At 41.0% G+C, this 11736-nt stretch overlaps 1 protein-coding gene across 2 annotated transcripts in view; it reads right to left on the bottom strand.

The window, feature by feature from the left end:
* The window catches only part of HMCES (5-hydroxymethylcytosine binding, ES cell specific), a 23521-nt gene that overhangs the window by 3719 nt on the left and 8066 nt on the right, over positions 1-11736 (bottom strand). The window contains exons 2-4 of one of the 2 annotated variants that reach the window (XM_059387926.1): positions 6645-6788; positions 6048-6173; positions 2302-2483 (exon numbers count right to left, since the gene is read on the bottom strand). In XM_059387926.1, the coding sequence (XP_059243909.1) occupies positions 2302-2483; positions 6048-6173; positions 6645-6788 (452 nt within the window). The remainder of the gene's footprint in view (positions 1-2301; positions 2484-6047; positions 6174-6644; positions 6789-11736) is intronic. The other variant, XM_059387927.1, reaches the window with a different exon arrangement.

Below are 11736 nucleotides of genomic sequence, written 5' to 3'. Positions count from 1 at the left end.
AAAAAAAAAAAAAATTTAGTCTCTGAAATCCAGAAGCGTTTTCTGATGAATGGCATCTCTGCATTGTATTACAGTTCAGTTGGAAGTAACTGGAACATTTTACTTTTCTTCTTTTATAAATTAGTTATTTATTTGATCGAGAGAGAGAGAGTATGAGCACATAAGCAGGGGAAGTGGCCTGCAGAGGGAGAAGTAGGCTCCCAGCTGAGCAGGGAGCCCAACACAGGACTTGATCCCAGGACCCTGAGATCATGACCTGAGCCAAAGGTAGACACTTACCTGACTAAGCCACCCAGGTGCCCCATGCTTTATTTTCTTGGCAGTGCATAAAATAATGTTTTATTAAAAAAAAAAAAAAAAACAACCAATTGTGTCTTAGATTAGATGAAACAGGAATTTATCTTAAATTAGCAAAAAAACCCACGACTATATCACATGAAAGTATAATTTCACACAGAATGCTTAGGACAAGGCTAAAATAGATAATCCTATTTTGTGCAACACTACATTCTTTTCAGCAAAACATTAAGTATCACTTCTGAGGGCACTCAGATCTGGCAAAACCTGTTAAAGTGTTACACACATATAATCTATTATGCCAATGCTTGCTTTTTTTTTTTTTTTTTTCAGGATCTAGCTCAAAACATGTGAAGCAGTGCATGTAGGTGGAAAATTTTTAAGTACTGACAAGAAGCCCGAACTATTAGAGCATCTTCAAAGTAAAAAGAGAACATGTGATATCTCCTTAGCAACAGACATAAAGGAATGAACCAGTGACAACATCGTGAAAATAAAAGGAATGTCTATGGCTGCAACAACTTCAAGAAGTATCATGAAGTCAGTATCAATCATATCTAAAGGAACAGAAACAATGAGATTCTTTAGCATATGGACTGAATGACAAACATGAAAAAACTGCTTTCTCAAAAAAAGAATGCATTATTTATACATGAAGACCTGAAAGACCACAGAAGTGGCTCCTCTGAGTGCTCGTAATAGATGGCTTGGTGGTTTCAAACGGTGATGCAATTTCCAAAGCTTTCAGTGTCAGAAGACATGAGCATGGATGAAAATGCTGAAGAATTTTCAGCAGTTAGTAGAGAAGGAGGCTATATGCTGGATCAAAATGTTCAATTTTGATTAAATTTGTATCTATTATAAATGCATGCCTTGAAGCAACATATCTTTCTTTCTTCCTTCTTCTTCTTCTTTTTTTTTAATATTTTATTTATTGGGGCACCTGGTTGGTTCAGTCAGTTAAGTGCCTGCCTTCAGCTCAGGTCATGATCTCGGGATCCTGGGATGAGCCTAATGTCGGGCTCCCTGCTCAGCGGGGAGCCTGCTCTCACTCTCTCTTTCAAATAAATAAAATCTTGGGGTGCCTGGGTGGCTCAGTGGGTTTAAGCCTCTGCCTTTGGCTCAGGTCATGATTCCAGAGTCCTGGGATCCAGCCCTGTATAGGGCTCTCTGCTCAGTGGGGAGCCTGCTTCCTCCTCTCTCTCTCTGCCTGCCTCTCTGTCTACTTGTGATCTCTGTCTGTCAAATAAATAAATAAAATCTTTAAAAAAAAATAAATTAAATAAAATCTTAAAAAATATTTATTTGAGAGAGACAACAAGAGCACAGAGGGAAGTGAGACGAAGCAGACTCCCCGCTGAGCAGAGAGCCCTACATGGGGCTCAATCCCACAACCCTGAGACCACGACCGGAGCAGAAGGCAGACACCTAACCAAGTGAGCCACTAGGCACCCCAACATTTCCTTTACCCAAGATTATGATGGGAGCCAGAGGCACCCAGGTACCCACTGAAGGAAAATTTCAAAGGCAGAAAAAAATGCCCCAGGATTTAAAGCCACAAAACATCACAAATTTTGCATAATCTTCTCTCCATTTCATGATAGCTTATAAGCTACAATTTCTCTGACACTCATTTTCCACCAGCAAATTCTGGAACTTTCTAAGGTAAAGTGCCATATTTAATGTAGTATCTATGTAGACAAATGTGACACTATTTTTAATAAGTCCCTATTACTTTTTAATATGTTCCTGATATATTTTTAGGTTTTGTCTGCTTTTCCCATAAGTTACTGGGTTTTCACTGTACAGTTTGGCATAATGTAGTGACTTTTAGGAATGCATGTCATATTATAGCCAAACTGACCATAACTATATTTTGTAAAGTGACTGCTACTCTAAATTTGTGCATACTGAAACACTGGATCCAAAAGTTACTTATCTAAAAGCAGAGTACAAACCCTCCGCTGACCCCTTTTGGACCCAGGGATACGAACTGTGACTTGCCTAGGGTGAATGTCATTCAAGCTTTTGCAGGAATCTACTGTGATGATGGTGTAGGAATACACGAGGTCTCCTCCTTCTGGGGACTCCCAGCAGTCAAAGATCCCCGCCATTGTCAGCAGCCTCCAGTTGTCCCAGACTTTCTCCCAGTGCTCAGGACCGTCCACAGTGCCAACACTACCTGACTGGAAGCAAAGTATGCGGGCAGATTAGATACTCAGCATCCCCCTCATACACATAGGTTGGCTACTACTTAAGACTTAAAGCAATCATTTTGCAAGTACTTCACCCCATGTATTATTGCTATTATTATTTTTAAATTTATTTTACAGGCAGAGATCACAAGTAGTCAGAGACATAGGCAGAGATAAAGATGGGGAAGCAGGCTCCCCGCTGAGCAGAGAGCCTTGATCCCAGCACCTTGGGATCATGACCTGAGCTGAAGGCAGAGGCTTTAACCCACTGAGCCACTCACGCGCCCCAGTTTGATGGCAAGTACCCACTGAAGCTATGGATTTATGGCTCAACAATTTCAGAATACAAACCAACATCACCAATGGGCATTCAGGCCTTCTACAACTCAGCCCATCATTTTAGCTTTTACTAATAATTTTAATTTGAACCAAACCCAGCTATCTGTAAATGAAGCCCTTGTGCAATTTTGGGCCTTTTTATCTTGCTAGAGCAAATTCCTCTGCCCAAAATATCCTGCCATTTCTCATCATGCCAGCTCCTACTTGCCATTTAAGATTCAGTTCAAAACCTAGAATACAGAAAGCAAGTTAGAGTACCCCCTCCACTCTAACAGTAAGAAAAAAGCTAGATAATTTACAAAAATCATAACTTTTCATTTTTATTATTTTATCTTTATTTTTTATTTTCAAGCACCACGGGAAGCCCACTGCAGGGCTTGAACTCATGAACCTGAGATCCAGACCTGAGTCGGATGCTTAACCATCTGAACCACCCAGGCACCTCCAAAATCACAGCTTTTCTTAAACTCATCAGAAAACTGAGTTCACTGGGCAAGAAACTGGCATGAACTTTATGGGAAGACAGGGGCCTCCAAGGGATCAGAGAAACTTAAGCACTGGCTTACTGGTGGCAACAGGAGGAAGACAAGGCCTTCATTCAGATAAAATTATTACCAAATTGCTAGAAGCAGTGTGTGGGCTAGCCTGAGATCCCAGAACCCCTGAGAGCTGTAGACATCCAGAGAGTTTGCATTAGCTTGCAGATTCTTCTCCATGAACTTTCCCAGCTGCTCACAAGAAAGATAGGGGCAGAGCAGAAGACTAGAGAAAGCCTTCCATGCTGGTGCATGCCTAGAGGAGGGGAGCTCTCTTATATCAGGAAAGGCACAAGCCTCACCCAATCACTTCTCATCTAAGAAACAAAAGCCTTGAGGGGCCAGGATATGGGTAATAAAGCCTACTGCCCCTAAGATACAGGTAAAGAATCCACTGAGTCTGGGGAAGGGTTAAAGAAAAATCCTTCTACTCCCCTAGGAAAGGAGTAGGATCCCTAAGAAAGCCTGGGCCTGACAGCCAGGGCCACAGATCTGCCTGAGATGGAGGCTGTATGAAGACATTAAAGAACACTCTCCCACCCTTTAGATGAGTAAGCACCACCTGGACAGCAACAGCAGCCTAATTCTAGGGAAGAAGCAAGAGCATAGAGAGATCCTTTCCAAAGCACAGGCCTAAAGGGAGGTACTAGAGCTGAAGGAAGCAGGGCTAGAGAAAACCCCTCTGGAAAATCACCCTTACCCTGAACACAAGATGGCACAGAGAAATTTAAAGCCTGTAGTGAATAAAGGTAATTGTAACAACAAAAACCAGTTCAACTCCTGATAAGATCCACTCAATCTCACACATTAATGGCCTATTAGAAGGGTAAGTGTATCCATTTCCAGACATAAATATTATTCATCTCAGTCTCAATGTATACCAGTCAATCAAAAATTACAAGACAAATAAAAAAGCCAGAAACTCCAATGAACCGCCAAGAGATACAGAAATCAACAGAAGCAGACTCCAGATATTTCTTTTCCCAAATACTGAAACTATCAGAAAGGGAATTTTAAAGAAGTTTAATTAATAAGCTAAAGACTCTTGTAGAAAACATAGACAACATACATTAACAGAGAATAAATCTTGGCAAAATAAGAAAGACTTGACAAAAACTAACCAAACTACAGTACAGAGAAAAATAAAATACACAGAAGAAAAAATTCAAGAACTATGAGACAGGGTCGCCTGGGTGGCTCAGTGTTTGATCCTCTGCCTTTGGCTGAGGTCATGATCTCGGGGTCCTGGGATTGAGCCCTGAGCTGGGCTCTCCGCTCAGCGGGGAGCCTGTTTCCCCTCCGTCTCTGCTTGCGTCTCTGCCTACTTGTGATCTCTCCCTCTGTCAAAGAAAGAAAGAACGAAAGAACAAACTATGGGACAATATCAAGTTGTCTAACGTGTAATTAGAATCCCAGAAGTGAAGAGCAATGGGTAAGAAGAAATACCTGAGTATATGATGGCTGAAAATTTACCAAAAATTATGAAAGACACAAAGCACAGATCCGAGGGAGCTCAGAGAACATGTCAAACACACAAACACACACATGCATAAAAACTACACACTCAAAAAAAACCAAAACAAACAAACAAAAAAACTACACACTCATACTCAGACTGCTGAAAACCAAAGAGAAAATCTTGAAGGCATTAGGCAAAGAGAAGTGGTAGAAGCACACATTACAAACAGAAGAAAAAAAGACAAGAAATTACAGTAGACCTCTCAAAAGAAACTAGAAGAGCCAGAGGCAATGGAGTATTTTTTTTTTTAAGTGCTGGAAAAAACACCCCAAGAACTGCCAACCCAGAATTCTATACAAAGTGAAAACATCACTCAAAAATGCAGATAATGATGTCAGGAGCTGGGGGCAGAAAATGATTAAAAATGGGCACGAGGGAGAAAAACTATGAGAGACTCTTAACTACAGGAAACAAACTTGAGGGTTACTGGAGGGGAGGTGGGCGAGGGGTACGGGGTAATTGGGTGATGGACGTTAAGAAGGGCATGTGATGTGATGAACACTGGGTGTTATATGCAACTGATGAATTACTGAACACTCTATCTGAATGCTACATGTGAAACTGATGATGTACTATATGTTGGCTAATTGAATTAAAAAATGGGCATGGGGTTTCTCTTTGGGGTGATAATAATGTTGTGAAATTAAACAGGATGGTTACCCAACATTTTGAATGCTAAAACCACTACATACTTTAAAAGGGTAAATTTTAGGGGCACATGGGTGGCTCAGTGGGTTAAAGCCTCTGCCTTCTGCTCAGGTCATGATCCCAGGGTCCTGGGATTGAGCCCTGCATCGGGCTCTCTGCTCAGCGGGGAGCCTGCTTCTCCCTCTCTCTCTCTCTCTGCCTGCCTCTCTGCCTACTTGTGATCTCTCTCTCTGTCAAATAAATAAATAAAATCTCTTAAAAAAAAAAAAAGGGTGAATTTTATTCTCATGAAGAGAATCATGATGATTAAAAAAATGAAGTAAAAAAAAAAATGAACACTTTGAATATACTAAAAAAAATCACTGACTTGCATACTCTAAGAAGGTGAATTTCATGGTGAATTATACCTCAATAAAGCAGTTATTTTTTTAAAAAGTTCTGAAAGAAACTTTGGATTATCCTTTCCAAATCTATCCCCTTCCAAATACCAACTGTGAACACTGTTGACAGTACCTCTTCTGTTTTTGCTTGGGGGAAGTAGATGAAATATGGCTGCCTTTGGCTATTAACCTGACATCGCTGCCACTCATAGAATCCATCTGCTAAAACGACACAGCGTCTTCCCTTTCCGAGAGGTACCTGAGGGAAAATGTGATCAAGATAAGATTTTAGTGACACAATGTGTCATGGACTTCAGTTAAAATCTCAGGTCACCAATGTATGCAGACTTTAGAGCAGTTATTTAATTTCTCTGTACCTCCCTTTTCTTATATAAAGTTACCACTCACATAGCTATTGAAAAGATTAAATAATATACTCCAGCCCCAGCTGCATTAATTATAAGTGCATGAGAACCTCCAAGTGAAGACTGTCTAGTTGAAATCAGTCAACCTACAGAATATGAGAAATAATAATAGTTTTGTTTTAAACCACTAAGTTTTGGGATGACTCATCATGCAGTAATATATATTAACAGCACTCAACATTATTAGCAACTGGGAACACACTTTCCAGGAGAACCTTATTTTTTTCCTCAGGTATAGAAGGCACTAACAGCTCTGCTGGAAAAAAGACCAGAGTATGTGCCTTTTCCCTAGACTCACTACCTACCTTGAAGGAACGTTTCTCCATTATGGTATCACTACGACAGTTGGAAGTGTTGAACTTCAGCTTAGAAGGATCACTCTCCTTGAACCAAGATGGAACCAATCCCCATCGCATGGGAGCAATGATACGTTCTGATGAGTCTGCATCCTGTGATGGGAAAAGGTTAATATCCAGTGGAGATAATGAAATTTAGAAAACCAAATGTGGCACATGCATTACATTACACTGAAATACAATATTATACAGAGATTATTAAAAGGGAAAGATTCTACTTGAGAAAAATTTTATTTAATGTATTTCTTTCAGCAGTTTTCTTAAAAATAAAGATTTTATTTATTTATTTGTCAGAGAGAGAGTGAGCACAAGCAGGAGGAGTAGCAGGTGGAGGGAGAAGCAGGCTCCCTGTTGAGCAAGGAACCCAATTCAGGACTTGATCCAGGACCCTGGGATGATGACCTGAGACGAAAGCAGACATTCAACCGAATGAGCCTCCCAGGCATCCCTTGAAAACAATTTTAACGATTTATCACGATGTGAGTAACTTGGGTTCTTTAGCATTTATCAGAATATAAGACATAATGCTTGGGTAAAGTGGGGGATACAAAGAAGTTTAGTCTCTGCAAACGTTTACTTAGTGTCTTGTATGAGAGACATGCTAGGCCTAGCAGTTCATGCGGCCCAGGTCTCAAGAAGCACATGTCACAGACAATAATACAATGAGCTACATGCTATGATCAAGGCACACACAGGGGGCTGTGGGGCACATGCGAAAGTGCTTAACCTCAAAGGGCTTGCACCATAACATATAAGGCCACAAAGACATTAAAATATTAATAATTTGAGATACAATAGGCTAATGGCCATATAAGTGGTACATATGAGGAGCAGCAAAGGAGTTCAGTTCCATCTCTCACTGTGAGAGATGGATCAGAGAAGTATCAACTTCTTAGAAGGGACAGAAAGGACAGGGGTGGGGTGGGGGTGGTTCTTAAATTAGATCCCACAAGAGGTACAGAATGCAGACAAAGAAGAGATGGGAGGGAAGACTAGATATGAAATTAAATGAACAGGGGTGCCTGGCTGGCTCAGTTGGAGGAGCATGTGACTCCTGATGTTAGGGTTCTAAGTTTGAGCCCCTCACTGGGTATAGAGATTAATAAAAGCAAATACACTTAAAAAAAAGAAAGAAAGAAATTAAATGAACAAAGAGGCAATGTCAAGAATGTGTAGGAAGTCGTTTTATGCAGAAAAGTAATAGCAAGCCTGAGGATGCTATTTTTAGAAGAGCTTGCTTACAAGGTTGGCCCTCAGCATCTGGGAACTTGGATTTTTTAAAGTTTTCCCCTTTTCCCCACTGACAAGGATGGTTTGGTTTACTCTGCCTACCTAGTCTGTGCAAAAATGAGGTTTAGGTGATTATCTGCTTTCCTTCTGGGAGTGTGGAATTTTGGTGCTTGCTAGGTGGAGTACCCAATAAAAACCTCAGGCTTTTGGGGGGGCTGGCTTAATCGGTAGAACTTGTGACTCTTGATCACAGGGTCATGAGTTTGATCCCCACATCGGGTGTGGAGCCTATTTAAAAAAATAAAACGGGCACCTCAGTGGCTCAGTGGGTTAAGTGTCTGCCTTCGGCTCAGGTCATGATCCCAGGATCTTAGGATGGAGCCCTGCATCAGGCTCCCTGCTCAGCTGGGAGCCTGCTTCTCCCTCTGCTTGTGCTCCCCTCTCTCAAATAAATAAAATCTTTAAAAAAAATATATGGATTTAAGGATTTATTTTTTTTTAAGGATTTATTTATTTTAGAAAGAGAGAGGAAAGTGCATATGCGACTGGTGGGGAGAGGCAGAGGGAAAGAGAGAGTCCTCAAACAGACTCTGCTGAGCATGGAGCCCAACTCAGGGCTAAACTCCAGGACTGAGATCATGATCTGAGCCAAAACCATGAGTTGGCCACTTAACAGATGGAGACACCCAGGTACCCCTAAAATAAAATCTTTAAAAGCAAAATGGAACAAAGCAAAGCAAAACAAAACAAAAAACCTTGAACTTTCAGTTTCTAGTGGGTTACCCGAGACAGAAACACTACACATTACTACATTTTTCACTGCTGGAGAAGGAACATGCCTAGTATATCCCTCCTCACAGGAAGGAGGGAAAATAAGGAAGCTTATGCATGGATTTTTTCCAGATTCCTACTGGTGTCTTTTTCCTTTTTTTTTTTTTTTTTTTTTTAAAGATTTTATTCATCTATTTGACTGGCAGAGATCACAAGCAAGCAGAGAGGCAGGCAGAGAGAGAGGTGGAAGCAAGCTCCCCACTGAGCAGAGAGCCCAATGCGTGGCTCAATCCCAGGATCCTTTAACCCACTGAGCCACCCAGATGCCCTGGTGTCTTTTTCCCTTACTGATTCTATTATGTATCCTTGCACTGTAACAAACCTTAGCCATAATATGCCTTATATGTTGAGTCCTTCCTAATGAACCTCCAAATGTGGGGATACCCTTGGGGGACTCTGACACATGGTTGTTAAAAAAATTTTTTTTTTTTTAATTTTTTTTTTTAAATTTTAATTTTTTTTTAAAAGATTTTATTTATTTATTTGACAGAGAGAAATCACAAGTAGATGGAGAGGCAGGCAGAGAGAGAGGGAAGCAGGCTTCCTGATTAGCAGAGAGCCCGATGCGGGACTCGATCCCAGGACCCTGAGATCATGACCTGAGCCGAAGGCAGCGGCTTAACCCACTGAGCCACCCAGGCGCCCCAGTTGTTAAAAATTTTTGATGGGTAACTGGCTCCTTGAGAACTTGATGAAAACTACAGATTAAAATGCCTACCTGTGCATGCACACACACACACACACGCACGCAGGCACATACACAATTACATATGTTGTAGTACACTACGGGTTGGAAGACACCATGAGCAGACAGTGCATTCTAGGTGCTACCATAGTGGTTTGGGGGTAAGGATATGGTGGGTCTCATGATGGTAGTAGTAAGAATAAAAGACATCAAAAAACAGACTAAAAATAAAACTGTGCTGGTAAATGGAAAAAGAGAATAGGACAGATTAAATTTTTAAGCCTAGAAGAATGAGCATAAGAGAAAATTCTGAAGAAGGACTTGATTTGGGAAAAAGATCATGTGTTGAATTTCAGATAATAGTGGGGAAGTCTATTGCAGTTCTTTGTTTTGTTTTCTAGTTTGTAGCTGTAGGAGTTTAAAGAAATGGTTGCAAAATCTTTGATACTCTTCTCATTGAGAGGTGAAGTGTATGTTTCCTTCCCTTAAATCTGGATGGGCCCGTGATTCACTTGTAACCAACATAATGTGGCGCAAGTGACTCTATATGATTTCTAAGACAAGGTCATAAAATGTATGTCAGCTTCTTCTTGCTTGCAGAGACACTGCTTCTGAGCTGCTAAGTAAGAAATCCAGCCATCCTAAGACTGTCACGCTGCGAAGAAGCCCAGGCTACATGGAGAGGCCACATGTAAGTGTTCTGGTCAACAGCCGAAGTTGAGAACCAAAGCCAATTGCCAGATAAGTGAGTGAAAATATCTCTAGATCAGAGGTTGGCAAATTCTCCTTCCTTCCTCTCTCCCTTCCTTTCTTTTAAAGATTTTATTTGTTCATTTGAGAGGGAGAGACAGAGAGACTATGAGCAGGGGGGGTAGCAGAGGCAGAGGCAGAAGCAGATTGCCCACTAAGCAGGCAGCCAGACATGGGGCTCGATCCCAGGACCCTGAGATCATGACCTGAGCCCAAGAGAGACGCTTAACTGACTGAGCCACACAGGTGCCCCAGCAAATTTTTCTGAAATGGCCAGATATTAAGTATTGTAGATTTTGCAGGTCATATAGTCTCTATTACAATTATAATATAACTACTGTTACAGGGACAAAGCAGCCATAGATAACAGATAAATGAATGGATGTTTTTGCGTTCTGTAACATTTACGAAATGGTCAGAGGGCCCTAGTTTTCTGATTCCTGCTCTAGATGATCCTAGCCCCAAATATCAGGTCTTCTCAGGTGAAGCTCAGACTTCAGGGAAGAGACAAACCATACCTGTAACACCCTGTCCTCATCCCTCATTGGTGAATGGAACAAAAAGGCTGTTTAAAGTCACTAGAATAAAATCCAAGCTATTTATTATGTCCAACAAGCACTGAGAGATATGGAATTAAAGCTTAAGAGAGAGGAAGCATGGTACAAAGAATGGGTCCACAAACTTTTTCTGTGAAAGGCAGAGAGTAAGTATTTTTGGCTTTGTGAATTCATATAGTCTTTGTTGCAATGACTCAAGCAACTCAACTCTACTGCCTTTAGTTATTATGAAAGCAGACAAAGAATGAAGGAGCATGGCTGTATTCTAACAAAACTTTACAAAAACTGGCAGGGGGCTAGATTTGATCTGAGGACCAGTTTGCCCTGGTATAGAGGAAAGAATAAAGCCTTTGCAAGAAGACCCTGATTCAAAAATCCTGTCTCTGCTACTTATGAGGTTGGACTAGTCTCAACTTCCTGGACCCTCAACTTTCTAGATCTATAAAAATAGAGTGAACCAATACCTACCTTGCAGGATCATTTAAATACATGAAATAAGCACACAAATTATAGTTTATCATCTTTCTAAGGTTAGAGTTAAAAACAAATAGTAAAATTTTCTATGTGAAGGTAATTGTTAAAGCCGTGAGGATAAAGTTTCTTAGAAAGTAAATTGGGGCTCCTGAGTAGATCGGTTAAGTGTCCCAATTCTTGATTTTGGCTCAGTTCATGATCTCAGGGTCTTGAGACTGAGCCCTGCATAAGGCTCTGTGCTCAGCAGGGAGTCTGCTTGAGATTCTCTCTCTCAAATAAATAAATAAACTTAAAAAAAACCCCACGATTTAATTAATTTATTTGTCAAAAAGGGAGAGAGAGGGCGCCTGGGTGGCTCAGTGGGTTGAGCCGCTGCCTTCGGCTCAGGTCATGATCTCAGGGTCCTGGGATCGAGTCCCGCATCGGGCTCTCTGCTCAGCAGGGAGCCTGCTTCCTTCTCTCTCTCTCTGCCTGCCTCTCAGTGTACTTGTAATTTCTCTCTGTCAAATAAATT

This window comes from Mustela nigripes, chromosome 2 (assembly GCF_022355385.1).
Source record: "Mustela nigripes isolate SB6536 chromosome 2, MUSNIG.SB6536, whole genome shotgun sequence".
NCBI lineage: Eukaryota > Metazoa > Chordata > Mammalia > Carnivora > Mustelidae > Mustela > Mustela nigripes.
The sequence above is the reverse complement of the archived record's forward strand: the minus strand, read 5'-3'. Positions and strand labels throughout refer to the sequence as shown.